Here is a 19,813-nt window from a genome sequence, read left to right as displayed (position 1 = left end):
TGTTAGCTGAAAATCCATAGGAGGAAACCTACCAAGATTGAATCTTGAAAAGATAGTGATTCCTAAAAAATCCTACCCACTAGTGGAAGATTCAATTCAAAGCCAAATTTAACTTTAGTGAAGGTGTTATATACGGTCAACCTTATTGTGCTTTCCAAAATGAGCAGCCTTTTAAAAGGTGTTTAAATGGACTTTACTCCATTGATGATAATAGCACCCTTTACCATTTTCAATAAAATTAATCTTAATTTCATTTGGTATTAACTCCCATTTCAAAGAAAATTCACAAGCTTCATTTTGGTAACGACACTCATTTCTAAGCAATTAATCCTGAGCTTGATTTTTGGTAATGACACCCATTTCAAGAAGTTAAAACAAGTTCAAGCATTGGGGCTGGGTGTTACATATTATATAAGGCCCATTTGTTTGTTTTGGATTTTGAGAAAGCAATGGTCCAAACAGAGAGAAAGCTCCATTTGTCATAGCTATTAATGTTCAGTGTATTATAGTAATTTTCCTAGGGTTCCATTTCTTTCGCACCTATTTTTACTGTCCAAAACCTCATGGTTGTGAATATTTATTTGTATAGGACCGGCCCATGAATATCTCTGCTAGGGAGCGAAACAAATTGAATTAGTCTCGGGAAGGTGATATATCCGCCCCTTCTGATTACTTGGGACACCTAGCAGCAGGGTATCATTGACTGCAGAGGGGCTGATGTGGGGCTGATTGCCACGTTCAGTTTTGCTGGGTGTCCCAAGTAATCAAAAGGGTGGATATATCACTTCCCATTAGGCTCTGTCAACTGGGATGTTTATTCGATCTTCTCATCGACTTGACATGAAGAGAAAGGTCTATCAAATTAATTCACTTATTCAATTAAACCAATGATTCGTTATTGGAGCAGATAGCAAGGACTATTTCAACGGACATGCGTTTGTTTTATTTTCAAAAAGATTTACATCTTTCATTAATGTTATGTTTCTTTCAACGTAAAATGTGTGTAAAACAAATTTTACACCCATTTTTAAGTTGAAAATGGACGTAAAAATTGTTTCTCGCCCCTTCTACGTCGAAAGAAGCGGAAACTATTGGAAATTATTTGATGTAGTGAGTTATAAGCTCTGGTTGTTCACCTATCAAGAATTCTACCTCCTGGCTAATTTTGTTCCACTTAATTCCTCTTTTATGGCCCCATATATTTCTAGCTAAGGAATGGTAAATCTTTCTCCTATTACATGAATCAAATGTTTCATTTCATTTGGAAAAAGCCATCTCTTTCTTAATAATACCTTTGTCATTTGATCCAATAGTGTTCTGTTAGATGAGGCCATATTTTATAAATATTGATTACTTATAGTATTAGAGCGGAAAGATCCATTTGATAATGAACTATTGGTTCTAACAGAAAAAAACTTTCTTGGAATTTTTTTTTCCATGTTTTATGCATTTGGCATAATGTATTGCCCAAAATCACAGGATAAAATCTTGATTAGATATAATTTGTTGATTAAGGGTGTGAGAACCATTTCGAACACCATTAAGAACTGGGGATTCCAATAAAAGGCATTGAAGATACATGTACTAATCGAAGCCACACGAAGGATAGAGGTTATGCGCCATCTTGACATTTGGATCGCGGTTAGTGGACGCTTAACAATGCACTTGTTGTTAAAGTAGTTATGAACTATCAATCCACAACCATCTTTGAAATATATAAACAAGGGAAATCTCTCTATCGACACATCAATACACAACGTGTATCTTTTCTTTTATCTAGGAGTAATTTGTAGCTTAGGTCCGTTCTTCCCAGTACTTTTTCTCAATACAAATCGATTGTGTACCGTAAAGACATCACTGGACATTGCCTCGAAGAAGGTATTCTCTGGTCGTGTTTTTTTTTTTTTTTTTTAATTTATTCTCTCTACACTAAACGAATTGTTAAATTCCTTATTCACAAGGCAATCAAATTAAAGGTGATACAGTTTGGATCGACAAACACAAACCTTAGGGTTGTGGAGGAAAAACAAGAAGTAGAATTCTTGTCAAAATATTAGAAAAGATTTCTTTTTAATTTATCCCAACAAAGCCTTTGTCCCAATATTTATCGATGAGATTATTTTAATTTAATCTTTTCTGTAAATAATAACATTAATTACAAGCTCATTATTAACTAGATATCATGCATGCCTTCTAAAAATCTTCTACTTCAAGTTTCTAATATTGAGTATAGTTGAAGCTATAATAATTAAAGCTCTATAAACAATAAAAGCCAACCCATCTAACCCGATTTCTAAAAGAGTGCTTGCCCACAAAATCCACTTTTACTATCAACAATAAAAGGCAATTACCTCAACCCAGCCTAACCAAGGTAGCATTATCTCAATGCGAATCCCTCCCATTCTGAAACTTGGGTTGGAAAGGGTCAACTGCAACCCAACCTGCCTCTAAATCTCTCAACCCTAATCCAACCCATCTAACCTGATTTCTTAAATGGATCTGGGTTTGTTTTGCATTCGTCTATAGTGAAAGCTGAAAAAAAATCTATAGAGAAAGCTGAAAAAAAAAAAGGTCAATTAACTGTAAGATTTTAAAAATCACAGTAAAAAAATTTGGGGGACGCAGTTGGATCGAGTTGCCCAAGACCTTAGTCATAATCCAATTGGGTTGTCTTTTCCCAAGCCTAACCCAACCCATGCCAAAATCCGGATGACCTAGTTGGATTCGGGTTGAGCCCGACCCAAGTTGCACCCGTAGTTACATTTAAGCCACAGCTAATTCAAGAGTCAAGACATGAAATCCAAAACTCGACCGTACCACAACAAGCTTTTAACTTGCCGCAAGCTTTTTTCTAAGCTACCCACATGGGTTATAGTTGTCAATACTGCCACCAACAACTGGTAAACTTTTAAAAATATCGGGTAGATCGTAAGCATCTTTGGAATCCAGTTTCGTATTTGTAAATAAGCTTAGGGCTCGTTTGGATACCACCTGCATTTGTATTTTGATTTGGATTTGAGTTTTGGATACAAAACACATCAATCATCTTCATGATCATGTTTTAAGAGAGAGAGAGAGAGAAAGAGAGAGAGGGAGGGGGGGAGGGAGGGAGGGAGGGATGTCTCACTGCTGCCGGAGCAACGTCGAGGAGCAGCGATGGTGAAGGAAGTTGCCACAAATATTGATTTCCAAATAATGTCTCGCAGAAAAGATTTGAAAATCGGAATTGTTTGCCCTGTTGTAGCTGATTTGGAAATCTAAGGTTATGATCCAGTTCAAAATATTAACTAAATCCAAATCTAAATCTTGTTGGTATCCAAACGTGGCCTTATTTTAATCTAATCTTATTTGTAAAATATTAGATATTGAGGCCTCTTATGAAGCCATTAAGTATATGTCATTTCCAATGCTGTTAGAGTCATTATTTGCAAATAATCATATTTAACTTCAAGACCATTTGCATATAACATTTTCTGCAAATAACTCTGATGGAGATCCAAAAGTGACCCTTAGCCCATGTTTGGCAACCATGAATTTGTTTTTTTATGGAATATTAGCTTACCAACTGTTGAAAAGGGGGCAAAGAGAGTAGGAGAAAGAGAGAATTGAGAGGGTATGATTGGGGAGATCCTAAGGGGGTGTAGAATAAGGAAAACAAGAACTCACTTTTGAGTAGAATTTCTTATTTTCCCTATCTTCAGCCACTTTTCACCCTCTCCTCACTAATGCATTCCCGCCCAAGTCTCTCTCTCTCTCTCTCTCTCTCTCTCTCTCTCTCTCTCTCTCCAACTGATAAACCAATATTCCATGGAAAAACATTCATTGCTGCCAAACATGGCCTTAGGGCCTATTTAGATGCTACAAAATTTTATTCTTAAAAACAAATAAGATGAAAAATGATAAATTTCTATTAATCTTAGACAATTACGATTTACTGAAATCTGTCCCTGAGTTATGTCATTCAAAGATAGGCATAGAAGGAAAAGCTTATGAAAGATAATCCTAATCTAATACCTAAATGCTTTATTGCCTAATCTACAACAACTAACACCCTAGAACCAATTTTACTAGATTTGATATACTAACATAAGCTTCTTTTGGTTTAATCTTATTTCTAAAGAGTATTTATACGGTGGCCGAGTGTGAAGTTCCGCGTGTGGGCGGTACCGCCCTTGATATTTGTTCCAACAGCAGCCCACTTTTTAAATAGGCTGCGGTTGGATCAAAATCAAGGGTGGTACTTTTCACGTACTACCCACACAGGACTTCACTGAAGTCGGCCACCATATAATTTCTCATTTCTAAATAGGACATTATGGCTTCTTTGGCTTCCAAAGAGGCCATTAAATATGGCATTGCTAAAACCACTTATAGCCATTATTTGCAAACAATGAAACAATCATATTTAACTGAAAACTACTTGCAGGTAAGACCATAAGCAAATAATTTTTACTGGCATCTTAAGAGATTCCTAATAACCATAATTGTGGGAATTACATGCAGTAATCATACACTTTTGGTTAGCCCATCACAGTTTTTTCAACATGATATGGATCATTGATCCATTTGGGTTTTACTATTGATGACAATAGCCTAAAAGTCACACACATATGATGATCTATATGCACACTTAAGTCCTCGAGACCGTTCCAGATAAGCATGTTCAATCAAACCAGAGAATCAATCCAATTAATGATTCAAACCATCTCTCTCTCTCTCTCTCTCTCTCTCTCTCTCTCTCTCTCTCTCTCTCTCTCTCTCTCTCTTTCTCTCTCTCACTATATATATATATATATATATATATATATATATATATATATATATATATATATATATATTTATACACGAGAAAGGGAGACCAATATGATACAATAAATATGGTATTGGAATAAGAGTTTGTTTACATTTTTTGGTTTAGGGGAGGGGATATAACAACAAATATTAGTTAAAGAAGAGTTTATAATAAAAGAAGAGTTAATAATAAAAGAGATAAACTCTATATTCAATAATAAAACATAATGCCACAATTGACACGGTAAAGAAGAGTACATTTAAAAGTGACGAAGGAGTGTTGACACGTGCGGACACGCGTGTCGTGTCGGACACAACACAACACATGTTTCAGCAATAAATTCAAAGTGTCAGCTAAATCATAACAGTAAATATAGGATTGACGATTGGACCACATTTTTAGGGAAATATATGAGCGTTTGCATGTTTTCACCTTTCTTTTTGTCATCCCCAACTTGCTTAATAACTTGAATAGTGTGCTCTGGTTCTGTTTGACTTCTTGTTGAAGCTGTCCTTGTATAACTTTTATGTCAGGCTAATATCTTGAGCCTGAAGTCTTTATCTTGCTATCTATTCCTTGCTCATCAATTAATGTAGGATTCTGTTACTCCAGCATTTGTGCTTGATCCATCCAAATGATGGAGGGAAAGAGAGAACTTATGTATGAAGTATGAAAACAGTCACAGGGAGCCCCTGAAATGGTACAGTCATGGAGTCGCCGGGAGGTTTTGTAGATCCTCTGTGCAGAGATGGGAAAAGAGAGGAAGCTGGCTTAACAAAGTCTAAAATGATATAGCATCTTTTAAAAATTGTATCTAAGAAGAAATCTAAAAAAACATTGACAACAAACACTTTGGGTCACACCCTTCCCCAGGAAACACCCAAATCTCTTCCCAAAGACATAGGAAGATGGATCACCCATCACGAGTGGCCATTGTAACCAACCATTTTTCAGTTGACAATGGCAATTTAATGCACTGCAAAAACTTAGCTTGTAGGGCAATTGTACGGAAACAAGATGAGTTTTGCGAGAGATGCTCGTGCTGTATATGCTACAAATATGATGATAACAAGGATCCCAGTCTTTGGATGGTTTGCAACTCCAACCCTCCTAATCAGGGCAATTCATGTGGCATATCTTGCCGTATTGAGTGTGCTATTAAGCATGAAAGAGCTAGCATTGCTGAAAATGTACAATATACAAGATTGGATTGGTGCTTTTATTGCATATCTTGCAAGAAAGTGAATGACTTGCTTGGGTAAAATTGCCTACATGCTTATTTCTTTTTATAGTTGTGTTATTAAGCTTTACTTTATTGTTGGGGTTTGGGATTTTCTTCAATATAAAGACCCTATTGTCATGTTGTGTGTGTGTGTGTGTGTGTGTGTGTGTGAATCTTGGCATAGGTATGCTATTTAACATCTTTTTTTCTACTAATGTCAATTAGAATAGACCTAGAACTTTCTGTGCCTTCCCAGCATAAAAATGTTGGCCTATCTAGAGGCTATTAAAGATTCTCAAATATGAATATCTGATTCTTGTGATTGTGGTTGTTTCGAGTGTTTGAAGCTGCCAGAGAAATGGTGCAGAGCGGGCAGCCTTAGGCTGCGTACCATATGTTGGTTAAGGCTTCGATGCACATTGTTTGGACTATGGAAGTTGAAAATGCTTTTATATATCTATTTTACTGTGGAATTTGATGTAAAACACTTGGGATGGAAGGATAAATGAATGAGGCTAGCTCTTCTGGCATTTTGTTGGTTTCCAATAAGGAGTTTGTGCCAATATGTTGAGGACCTTTTCATTGCCAGGCACAGTAACCTGTTTCCTCCTATGATTTGTGGACACGGACAAGAGTGTCACGTGTCGACACTGGCACAGAGTGTCGGACACGGAAAACCACCAAAATTTTGAAACAGGGACACGTCTAAAATAGAAAGTATATAAAATCATAGTTTGTCGATATGGATTCGTGAGTCGAGTTTCGACATGGATATGAGTTGTCTTCCATGGCAACATCTAAAAATATAGAAATTGTGACACGAATGTACACATAAAACAATTGATTATTACACAAATTTGTGTCCAGACACCCAAATTAACCGACACACCTAGCAATACAATTTAAAAGTGTCCAAAGGAGTGTCGACATGTGTGGACATGCGTGTTGTGTCGGACACGGCAGGACACATGTGTCAACTATAAATTCCAAGTGCCGGCTAAATCATAGGTACTTTCCTCTCTATTGGGTTCCTCAAGAACCACGCTGAGAACTGAATTTGATTTTATCATCTGAAAATTTGGATTTGCCAAGGCAACGCTTTCCATAATGAGAAAATTGTTGTTAAAAAACTGGGGAAACATGTCTTTCTGTTGATGGTTATTACTGATTGGGCGGCTCTGTCTCAAAGTTGTTCACATAACTGAATTATGAAGAGATAAAACAAGGATGTTATGTAATATGGTGTATAACAAATTCTACCATTATACATTATTATATCTATTAACTTTCAAATTGTGTCATTATGCCTTAAAGTTGCAAATTTTGACAATGTGGTGTTTTGGAATTCTGCAGTTTTTATTCTTCATAACTACTTGTATACAAGAAGGATTTTTCTTATGCTTTAATACATGTGATATGTAACCTTTTGAATTTCTAATATTTGTTTCTACACATAATATTTGATGCCTATGTGTAATCTATATGACATCTTTATTAGTTCCATAATTCTAGGTATTTCATACCTTTTTTTGAAGGATTCTAGGTATTTCATACTTATTACAAGCTTTTTCTCCTAATAATAATTATTAATACAATGGAAGAAAATTTCTCCTTGAAAACTCTATTACCCTTACACTTGTAAATGGGGGAGCTATACTCATGTTTTAGATGAATTGAGTGCTAGTACTTCTAGGAAACATGTTAAATATCCATTTTGTTTTCATTCCAAAAGCTTAAGTAAATTAAATATTTGTTTATTATGTAATTAGAAATAGTGATTTGTATCTTATAATCTATAACTTTTTTGTTCCTGAGTGATTTAGAGTATGTGAAAATAAATTTCATGTTTCAAACACATGTCACTCTTTTTTTTATAATTATCATGTTTTCTCTTATTACTGATACATATTTGCAGTTATAATTTCGAGTATGTATCTTATAAATGTTTTTTTGAATTTTTTATTAATTCCATCTAATTTATACGTGTCTTATATCCTATGTCATTGTATAGAATACCTAGATCTATATTTGGGTCAGATATTTTGGAAAATATGGAGTCATATCTCCATTCCTGCGGCCATGTCCATATCCATGTTTGTATTTTGGGTATCATAGGGCAAGCTTCTAATGCTTCAAGGAGTGATTTTTTTCGGGCGCCTTTTTTTTTGTTCTTCTCCTTTTGATTTAGCCTTGGGGTTCACCTCGGTCGCTTTGTAGATTTTCCTTGATTTGATTAGTATATCTGTCATTTACCCTTTGAAAAAAGGCTATGATTTAGTTGACACTTTGAATTTATTGCTGACACACGTACCCTTCCATGTCCGACATGACACGCATGTCCACCTGCGTCAACACTCCTTCGGACACTTTCAACTGTATTAGTATAAGTTATTGTGGGTGTGTGGACATGTTTTTGTGTTGAGTCAAGTGTGACATTCTGTTTTATTTTTGCATATTGTGTTTACATCTTTTAACATTAACTATTCTTTTATTATAAACTCTTTTAAGCTCTTCTTTGACTAATATTTTTTGTGGTATCATATATACTTTCTATTTTAGCAGTGTCCCCATTTCTAAATTTTGGGGGTTTGCCGTGTTCGACACTTCGTGTCCGTGTCAACATGCAACACCTGTGTCTGTGTCCACTAATCATAGATAAAAGGTCTATTTCTGCTCAGGCATCTATTAAGTGTGCAGTGTAACCTGGTTAGTTTGGATTTTGCCAGTTTTCTATTTTGAGGAAACGGATTTTTTTCCTTACAAGTACACATATCACAATCAATTACTTGAAAAAGTCACTTGGTTTTCCTTGAGGTTCTTCGTTACATCATGTTATTAACCAATTGCAATTACAATATCGGCACTCGACTATACTAACAGTTTCATTCGGTCGTACTGTCAGTTTTTGTGAATGATTATTTTTGTTTATCCTTGTTAACATGTTTCCAAGGAACATCCTGAGGTTGGGTGAGAAGCGAAAAGCATTCAGTTTAGGATTATCTATACTTTTATGGTTAACCAGGATAAAGTAACAGTTACGTTGGTTTCTTACGAGAAATGGAATCAATGGATACCTGCACATGGAAAAGACACGTTTAGTTATTGTTTATGTGAGGGCAAAAGAGCTGAGGGACATGCCTGTTTACCAATTCTTCCTGCAATCATGTGATGATGTTTCACCTAAATCTCGCAAAAGACCTGTCACATGGTTGATATTGTTTGCTTTTATTGGCGTAGAGGATTTGATATAGTATTTGCTACCTTTTATTATGTTTCTGTGGTTTTGTTAAATTCCTCAAGACCTTGTTTCAACTTTGAACCATGAACAAGCTCGTTTTTTCCTTTGTGTGACAACCCCCTGCAGGATTCCCATTGTACGAGAATAATGTATTGCTTTTTGGGTAAATTTTATATGTTACAGGGCATCAGTCTTGTTCACTGTTAAAGGGCTGGGAGGTCTTGCTCTATATTGTAAGCAAAATTTAAACAAAACCTACTGGTGATGTTAATCTTCAAACTTTTTTCTTTGGCGTTTATTAGACTTTGTAAGCTACCTTTGAACCTACTTAATTGCATTTCTGGCTCCTAACTTTGGATTGTTACTACTTGAAGCATCAAAATCTCAACTTTTAGTCGCTTGAAAATTCTCGGACAGAAAATGATGTCCCTACGTTATCCTGATCTTTTTCATTTCGTATGTTGTTTTTATGAGAAGTTAGCAACTGTAATACAAGGTGTAGATTACTGTTTAAACACCCTTTCCCCTCTTCATCTGAGTTAATGATTAATTCGTCCTAGTTGACTCCGTTTACATTGGGTAAGTTATTGTCCTAGTGCGAGTTTACAAACAATGGTTGAATGGCTAACCAAAACTCTGCTTTCAAGTCAAACCCTTTCTCGTTTGATGGAGGTGCGATGCTGGAGGCAACAGCTAATAATAGCGAAGGATGCTAGACGAGTTGATGTACTGTGTTATCGGGTCTCTGTAAGCCGCATACTTCTCAGTGGAACCAAGAAATACCAAAAGCTACATGAGATTGTGGATGAAGCAGCAAAGAAGCTTGAGGCAGAAGTTGGATCTTTGGCACGTGGCATTGTCAACAGGCACTCATCTGGTGCAGAGGTTCAGAAGCTGTGTGCTTTTGCATTGGAGACACTAGACACTATACTTTCTTGTGTTTTGAAAGTGTTCCCTGATTCTAAGATGCAGGGTATGGATTGCTTGGAAATCCCTATAACATGATAGTATATTTTGCTTGCTCGTAAGGCAACCATGGACAGTATCAAGAAGTCATTTTGAGTGCTTAACATTTGCAGATGCCAGTTTGATGTCTCCCACCATTATCAGCTTCGAATATGCGTCTTCGATTTCTGTTATTGTGGTTTTCGGCTCAGAAGATGCAATATCAGGAGAGGTTGCAGGTTACACCGTATGGCATCAAAAAGCTGATACTACTGACTATCCAGCAGAACCAACCTGTACTTTGCTCATACCAAACACACGATTTTTGGTATCAGATCTTGGTGCTTCCTCTTCGAGACAGGGTTTGAGCTGAAGAACAAGCTAACTGCGCCCTCATCGTGGATGAAAATAGGGTTAAATGCAAGATTCAGAAAAATGCTCTTAAACCAGCCTGTGTGTGGAAATCGAGTTGGTGGAGAAGGCGACCATCAATCTTTGTGCCGTTGGCATGGTCTTTGATCTCATCCTCAGCGACATGGAGATGCCGCTGGTCTAATAGACGGGCCGCAGGTAAAGCATTCTAGTTCTTGTAGGGATAAAATTGCCATTTCATTCTTGTTGGTATGATCTTCATTTGTTTTCAGCCTCCAAAGTACTCATGGTTCTCATCGAATTCTAGATCGGTTAATATATTCACGAACTGGGTGTTACTAAATGACACTAGTCAGAATAAGTTCTCATCGAATCAGATTATATGAATCATCTTTACTAAATTACACTATCAGGATAAGTTCTCATTGAATCAGATTATCTGATTCATCTCAGACAATTCCATTTGAAAATATTCATGTTCATCATGATCTTTTGAGGGATCAAGACAACTTATGTTATGGATTAAATTTGTTTGAGAAAGCCATTTAATTATATTTATTTTATTTAAAAAGAATTAACCATTGAATGTATACTATTACTTTTATCTTCACTGTTTTTTTAATTTAAACTGTCCATTTGGAGGGCATTGAAAATTAACATTTACTAGTAGGTGAGATCATTTGATAAAATTCTTGGTGGGACCTATCCATTTTTGGGTTCTTCCAATCCATCCACTAATATTGTTAATAATGTAAAGTAATCAGCCACCAAAGTACTCATGGTTTACCAGTCTCACGAGCAATTATATTACAAAGGTGGGTGGGTAATTTAATCTCCTGCTCCAAAGAACTATATAACTTAAACAATTTTACTAGAAAGCATTTTCATTACATAATATGCATATACATCATATGGTTCCATGCCAATAATTTAAGTGATGATTATTATTATGTGCGCAGAATCTTGGCATCAAATTTTTAGCCACCCACCACTTTTTAATGTTTTTTTTTCTCTTTTGGATGAACAAACATAACATTGTTAAAGAAAGGAAATAAAAAGTTCAATGTAGGGGGAAACAACCTAGAGAAATTAGAAACCCTGAAAATCAACATTAAGGCGGGACACAACCATCTTCATCGTGGAAGTTGCATATCTCAAGATGAGGGTATGAGAAAATGTTTGGAATGATTCTTTTCCTCGAACCAATCAAGTTCGATAAACACCTTAGTCATTACTAAGATAAGATGAACCCTCATGTAAATCTGGCATCCCAGTTTGCATATCTCGCTAGATGCCACGTCCAAGATATAAGTCTATGATCACATGCAATTCTCTGACGACGTTATCCATCTGCATTCGATGTCTTGGCGATTTTGCACAACAAGAGACACCAATTCTGTACATTGAGACCATACATTCATGCATTCTAAGTCTCGTATTGCTATGATTTTCGTTGTTAGTATTGTTGACAACGGGGACTTCTTCTGAGAGCAATTGTGGGTCAGTGATCTCCATTACTCGATCTGGTAGAGCCATCTTAACGAACTGATAGAGACTTAGGCTATCCGTAAACATGCTATCGGTAGGACTTTTTCCTGTGAACATCTCTAGCAACAAGATTCCATAACTGTACACGTCTCCATGTGTAGATGCCTTTCCACCCATACCATACTCTTTCCATTTAAACATGAATATAAAAATCAAAGCTTTGATCTTGTTATAATGAAAATATGAGATTTTGCAAATTAAAGCTTCATCGCATAATTAAGTTAATTAATGAAAAATTCAGATTTTTTATAAGACAATAAAAAAGAATAATTTTTTTTGAGAAACCCATTTACCTGGAGCAACATATCCAATAGATCCCTTCATCATCATCGAGCTACTGTTTTTGTTAGGACGATTAGCAGTGGCTTCAAAAATAAACTGTGCTAACCCAAAATCACCTACATGGGCACCCATGTCATCATCAAGGAGAACATTGCTCGGCTTTAAATCACAATGAACAAGTGGTATTTGTCCATGGTGATGAAGATAATCCAATGCAGAGGCCACATCAATGGCTACGTTTAGCCTTTGTATAAGGGTCGAGTTCATCAGTGGATGTTGCCCATCTCTACTTTGATGCAACCACTTCTCTAAACTCCCATTAGGCATGTACTCAAAAACCAAAGCTTTGAAATCATTGCCTTGGTAATCAATACTTGAGCAAGAAGTTAAGATCTTAATGACATTCCGATGCCGAATGTTTCTTAAGGCTTCACATTCGGCGTTGAAGCTCTTAGTAGCTCCGTGTTGTTGAAGGTTGAGTACCTTCACTGCAACAACCATTTCATTGTGGTCTACAAATCCTTTATAAACGGTACCATAACTTCCAGCACCAACCAAATTTTCCAAAGAGAACCCATTGGTTGCTCTAAGGAGCTCCGCATAAGAAAGCTTTAAACATCGATCATCCAAAGATGACGTAACAGAAGGATTCTTTCTCGAGTGTCTTATCCAATAGAAGGTAGCAAAGAAACAAGATGATATAGTAAAGAATAAAACCAAACCGACTATTGAAATTATTACTCTTAGAGAATGAGATATTCCACGTTTCTGATAAACTTGGGCAGGGCATGCTGGCAACTGTAGTTCTAGGATACCCCCACAAAGCTTGTTGTTTCCTTGAACTGAAATCCCACTCGTATTTCTAAAAATCCCTTCTTTTGGTACTTCACCCACAAGATCATTAAATGACAAATTTAGATACTCGAGAAAGAGAAAGTTTTCCATGGATTCTGGAATCTTTCCAGACAAGTTATTGTGGGAAAGATCTAGCTGTTGAATACCTTTTAAATTGATCAATGATAAAGGAATGGTTCCTTGAAAGAGGTTATGATCCATATAAAGGTATTCCAAACTAAGACAGTTGCCTAACGTGCTGGGAATTTCTCCTGATAAATTATTGTATGAGATATTCAATCCCCCAAGTTGTGTCAAGCTTCCAACTTCTGATGCAAGGGACCCTGTGAAAGAATTATGGGATAAGTCAAGGTATATCGATAGAGAGGAAAGCTTAAGAATTTGTGTGGGTATGATACCACTAAGCTTATTTTGACGAAGGGTTAATTTATTCAAATATCCACAATTTCCAAGACTTGATGGAATGCTTCCTTGTAATTTATTTTCAGATAAATCGAGTCTTAACAAATGAGTTATGTTGCCAATGGAAGATGGAAATTGGCCGAACAGTCCATTTGTGTACAAGGTCAATACTTGCAGCTTGTTAAGCTTTCCAAGTACAACAGGAATAGTACCTGTGAGAAAATTCATCTCCATGGCCACTGCCGTTAATCCTGAAAGATTTTCAATACCTGAAGGGATGCTCCCAAATATCTGGTTGCTTCCTAATGTCAGGTATGTCAGTTGAGTTGAGAGATTAGCTATAGAGTTGGGCAGTGCACCACTTAAGTAATTGACTGCCAGTTGTAGTACTCGTAAACTAGTACAATTGGTTAAGGAAGTGAGAAAAATCATGTCGTTGGATTTGCCTCTGCTTCCTAGCTGATTATGTCCGAAGCTAAGAAAATAGAGATCTTGAAGGCTTCCCAAATTCGTAGGCAATAATCCACTAAAGCTATTGGTACCAAAATCAAGATATGAAAGTTGTGACGCATTAGATAATGAAAGTGGAATGGCTCCTGTGAATAGGTTTACATCCATGAGAAGCGCTTGTAAATTAGGAAGAGAGAGGCCCAGGTCGGGCGGAAGGCTTCCATGCAAATGGTTATCCGCCACAATGAATATAACCAGAGATGAGAGATTGTAAAGCGAGGGAGGAATCATACGAGACAAATTAATCGCTCCGAGTTCAAGAGATTCTAAGGCTGCTAGTCGTCCGAGCTCATACGGGATGCTTCCTTCCAAACTATTCGATGTTAGCTCTAACTGGATAAGTGACGAAAGGTTCCCAAGCGTAGGTGGGATTTTTCCTGTGAGGTTATTATGTTTAAGGTTTAAGAAAGCGAGGCGAGAGAGTGAGTGGAACTTGTTGGGAACTCCGCCAACAAAATTATTGTAACTTAAATTCATGGCTGTGAGTTTTGGGCAATGGGCTGTTATATTGGCCGGTATTTCACCTTGATATGAATTAAGGCTTAGATTGAGATAACGCAAATGGGATAGACGACTCATGTGTGGGGAGATTTGACCGTAGAATTGATTGTTTGTGAGGTCAATTTCATTGAGGAAGGTGAGATTTGTTATGTGGGGAGTCATGGGTCCAACTAAGCCTTGATCGGCGAGGTTCAAGGCAATGACCCTTTGCGGATGGCGACGACTGCATGTGACTCCCTGCCATTGGCAGAAATGGAGAGAATTGTTCCATGAGGTCAAGGCGCCCTTAGCATCAGTTATTACATATTTGAAGGCGAGCAAAGCTAGTCGATCGGTTTCGTTTCCTGTGGTGCCAGATTGTACTGATAAGAAAAGCAGAGAATGTAGGGTGACATGGAAGAGAAATGTTGAACTCAATAACCCACAACTCATTTTATTGGGAAGATCCATGGCAAGTGAAAAGAATCCCTGTAACTCTTAAAAAGCAATAGAGTCATCTTCAAACCCTTCTATTTATAGGGGGGAGAGAGAGAGGGGGGTACATTTTGATTTTCTCTCCGCACTGTACTTCTACTGGCTGAATATGGGTCGATGATCATTTTTCATTTCGTAAAACACATACAAAAATCGACTGTTAAGATTTACGTTGGCCCCTTCACATTAGATAATTTTAAGTGGGCCGGACGGGCTTTACTTGACTTAGCTGCCGTCCAAATGAGGGGCCCTGTGCAATGGGTGCAGAGATTCTCCTAGATTTCATGAAGAAAGACCGTCAGCTGACTTTTGCATGAGACAACAGCCACCTCAGATTAATTAAATGAATAGGACAAAAGCTTGTGAATAGTGAGCCTATGTGTCTGTTCTCCTATGCAAAAGTAAGCAGTGGAATGCCTTATTTTCAGGCTTTCAAACATTTAAATGGTCCAAACAGAGAGGAAGCTCCACTTGTCATAGCCATCAATGTTCAGTGTATTATATAAGGCGTTCAAACTAACTAGGATTGCAATCGTTTTTTTACGCTTCCAAAGATTTAAATTATGTTTGACCAAATATTATATAAGGCTTGTTTTGGATTTTAAGAAACCAATGGTCCAAACAGAGAGGAAGCTCCACTTGTCATAGCTATTAATATTCACTGTATTATAGTAATTTTCCTAGGATTCCATTTCTTTTGAACCTATTTTTACTGTCCAAAACCTTCTAGTTGTGAATATTATTTGTATAAGACGTACCGGCCCATGAATATCGCTGCTAGGAGCAAAACAAATTGAATTAGTCTTGATATATCCGCCCCTTTCATAACATCTATTTATAATAAAAGAAACCCTAAAATCTAACTTAAGGCTTAAGCAACTAATTGTAGCCGTCCATCTAAAATAACATAAATAAACCTAAAACTTGACTAAAATTTACCTAAAATAGTAATCCCGTAATAGACAATTACCATATCCTAAAACTGCCTATAACTTAGCCAAATAAAGTCCAAATTGCATAATCTTGGTCTACTTAGATAGGTAATCGAAAAACCATTCTAAAAACACCAAAATTAGGCCAAAGAACAAGATTTGATGCCCTAAAAAAATACCTCAAATAAAAAGACGAAAATACAATTAAAAAAAAAAAAAAACTTTTCCACGCCAACGAACAAAACTATTCTTGGTGATTTCCGTCCGCAGCAGACCTTTACCTCATTTCGATGATTAATCCAATAAATGGAAAGGCATTCGAAATGAAGGATATTTCTCTCTCTTATATAAATAGGAGTGTGGGATTTTTTTCACTAATACCTAGGACATATTTATATTGAACACAATTAGGGTTTAAGGGTTTAAGAAGGGAAGAGGGAAGAGACTAGAGAGAGAATCGTCATGAAAACGAAAACCGGGAAAATGAAATTTTGTTTATGGTTTTGAGTAAGATTTTAAAATGTTATGAAAATACCACTCATGAATAGACAAAAATGAACAAAAATATCAATCCAAAATAATTTCAGACCTTCGATATGGGGCTAAATGAAATGTTGTTTATGGCTTTGAGTAGGATTTTAAAATGTTATGAAAATACCACTCATGAATAGACAAAAATGAACAAAAATATCAATCCAAAATAATTTCAGACCTTCGATATGGGGATCTAATGGGCACAGTTGGATCCGGCTGTTGTGCTCAAATCCTCTCCGCTAGCATTCGGATCTTTTGGATCCATTGTACCCGCTCATTTAATAAAGGGGATTTTTGTACAAGTCCCCTTGTAATGAATATAAATTACACTTCGTTCCCTCCCTAAACACAAAATATCAAGATCTCTATCCTTCAATAGCCTACTTTAGAGCAGTGGTGAATTCAACTCCTTAAAGGATGAATTCACCCCCTTGAACGGAAATCGTTAAGTTTTAATGGCTCTTGGAGTTATACTTGCTCCTCCATCCGATAAATATATCCTAACAATTCTATTTAAGGGGGTGAATTTATCACTGCCCAATTTTTATTATTCTTAAAATACCGAAATTAAATAACCCACTCTCTCTACGCAAATTAAATACCCGTCTCTCTTCTCTCTCTCTCAAATATTAAACTATCCAATTGGAATTTTAGATAGATGCCAAGACAATTTAGAAGAGGGGGAAATAAGAAGCATCCAACGAATACATAATGATCTTCAAACACGAAGATAAAGGATGCTGATCAAAATTCAAGATAGACGAGTCCTTAATCATAAGCTGCAACGTAAAGAATGTCTAAAGAGTTAAATCCCACACAGAGATAAAGAAATTGCTAATCAAAGAAAAATCAATGACCATCAAGGACTCAAGCATGCACGAACAATCAAGAAGACCCAACTCTCTCAAATTAGTTCTAAATTACTGTGCAAGTAATTCGCCCTTTGCAATAGACTCTGACATTCGGATTATCCCAATGGAAGGCCTCCACAAATAAAATACGGCTCAATTCAATCCCAAAAATTTTCTCAAAACCCAAAAGACACCCCAACCTCGATATAAGTACACCTTAAAAAACACTATATTTTCCAGACCTCACTCAATTCTCTCCTGATTAGTGGAGAGGTGATGTTAAGGTCTTCCCTCTTGGATCGTAACATCATCCCCTTACCCTATTTCGTAATCCCATAGTTATGATCAAGATCTAGGATTGATTCTCCCAAAAGACCAATGTACCGACTCTAGGCAATAAGAATTTGCCATTTCACTTCCTCTATGTGTATAATCTAAATGTGTCCGGATGGAAGATTTCTTCTACAAACTCAAGAATGAAGTAAAATATGATATTATTCCCGTCATTAGAGGGTGTATAATCTTAATTTTTATTGCATCACCTATCCACGATATGTTCATAATATCGATGGTCTGAGTCATCCTATATCACATTAGAAATTTTACGTGATTGGAATGCCTAATGATGGGTTTCCTGTTACACACATTCATTGGATTTTGTGTTGATCTGTCTGTTTCCAATTCAAAATAATTTTGGACATAAAGGTATGAATCCATGGACACATTTGAATCTAACGTTTGTGCCCATATTCTATCCATCAACGTTCCAATCTTTTAAATTAATTGGATTTGGATGCATTAACACCCCAGAGTTAGGCGTCAACAATCTCCAAAGTATTTTGTGTAGGAAGATAATATTGATACTCACTAAATCAGATAAAGTTGTAGGAAGAGTGCCGTTGTTCTATTTCCAACAAATCTCAATTTCATCCCTCCGGGAGAAGGGGAGGAGACAAATCTAGAACTATTCATCAAAGATGAAGAAGTGCAAGAAGCCAAGCACAAATGGTCAAATTACCTTGTGGGATACTTTTTGGGTAGATGACCCTATTTCATCACTCTGAAAGAAAACCTCTCTCGTAGATGGAACCTCAAAGTAGACCACCAGATGTTTACTTTGGAGAAAGGCTTCCTCCTATTCAAGTTTTCCAACTCTGAGGATTGCACTCGTTTTCTCGAAGTCCCCAGTCACAACTATGGTGGTAGGCCATTAATCCTCCAAAGGTGGACACCCAAAACTTGCCCTCGAGATGAAACTGCCATTGCATTTTCCCCTTTCACGTTACTTACATGTAAATTTGAATTGATAAGATTAACATGCTGAATGGATTAGGTCAAAGGAAAAGATGTATGACTCTAAACTTCTTTCCTCTATATTTGGGATTGATAGATTTCTTTGTTTATATTTTTGCATTATCTCAACAATAAAATCTTTATACAAGTGTAAATCAATGCTAAGAGTATTAGGGTCTCCTTGGGTGCATTGTGAATTAGTCTATATTTATCTGCAAGAATATTTTAACTTAATTGTATTTCTAAATAATGACATTAGTTAAGAGTTAATTATTAACTAGATATCATTTATGTCTTGTATAACTCTTTTATTTCAATTTTGTAATTTTGAGTACAGTTGGAGCTCTAATAATTAATGCCGCTATAAACAATAAAAGGCAACCCATCTATTGCGATTTCCAAAAGGAGCCTTTGAGCTAGAGATCACCAACTAAAAATTCACTTTTACCATCAACAATAAAAAGCAATTACCTCAACCCTAGCCCAACACAACGTAGATCTCAACCGTAACCAGACCCAATCTGAGGCTCGAATTGTAAAGGGTCAATTGTAACCTAACCAACCTCTCAATCTCTCAACCCTAATCCAACCCATCTAACCCGATTTTCAAAATTGGTCGGGGTTAGTTTTGATTGGTGTATGTCGAAAAAACAGAAAAGATACAAAAAAAATAACTTTAAGATTTTTGATATTGCAATAAAAAATTTAGCTGACAACTATTTTGCGTGTAGCAAAATTTCATCGTACTATACCATCTTGACGAAAACGTCAAAATGATGCCATTCTAAGTTGTTTCTCTATGATAACACAATTATCGAGGAACTTTAATTCCTTATACGACGCATGGAAAAGACTCAGATTTTCCACATCTAGGGGATAATGCAAAAAACTGTAGAGAATATGGAAACAACGAGCGAGGTTTGTAGTAGTGGGATCCAGCGATCGACACATTCTCCGCAATAATCAGGAATCATTATCTTTTTTGGCAAACATAAGAAGACATTCCCTATCACCCGTCACCATCATCAAGGGATCTTCGTCGTCAACTTTTGACACTATTTA

At 36.5% G+C, this 19,813-nt stretch overlaps 1 protein-coding gene and 1 pseudogene across 1 annotated transcript; one reads left to right on the top strand and one right to left on the bottom strand.

The window, feature by feature from the left end:
• Window positions 1–5,429: 5,429 nt before the first annotated feature.
• Window positions 5,430–10,622, top strand: LOC143864193 (VIN3-like protein 2; annotated as a pseudogene).
• Window positions 10,623–11,677: 1,055 nt separating this feature from the next.
• LOC143870018 (uncharacterized) lies at window positions 11,678–15,117 on the bottom strand. The gene is made up of 2 exons (XM_077376539.1): window positions 12,411–15,117; window positions 11,678–12,242 (listed from the first exon to the last, which is right to left on the bottom strand). The coding sequence occupies exons 1-2, from the start codon at window positions 15,115–15,117 to the stop codon at window positions 11,857–11,859; spliced, it is 3,093 nt and encodes a 1,030-aa protein (XP_077232654.1). The 3' UTR covers window positions 11,678–11,856.
• Between the last annotated feature and the right edge of the window lie 4,696 nt (window positions 15,118–19,813).

The sequence above is a fragment of the Tasmannia lanceolata genome, unplaced genomic scaffold, assembly GCF_043159265.1.
Source record: "Tasmannia lanceolata isolate RefF3 unplaced genomic scaffold, GAP_Taslan_0.1 ptg000003l, whole genome shotgun sequence".
In the NCBI taxonomy this organism is placed as follows: Eukaryota; Viridiplantae; Streptophyta; class Magnoliopsida; order Canellales; family Winteraceae; genus Tasmannia; species Tasmannia lanceolata.
This window is presented reverse-complemented; position numbering and strand designations above follow the sequence as displayed.

Coding starts and splice junctions, on each gene's coding strand:
- LOC143870018 (XM_077376539.1), bottom strand. CDS start 15,117: ATGGATCTTCCCAATAAAATGAGTTGTGGGTTATTGAGTTCAACATTT. Junction 12,243..12,410: donor TATTGGATATGTTGCTCCAG/GTAAATGGGTTT, acceptor TTAAATGGAAAG/AGTATGGTATGGGTGGAAAG.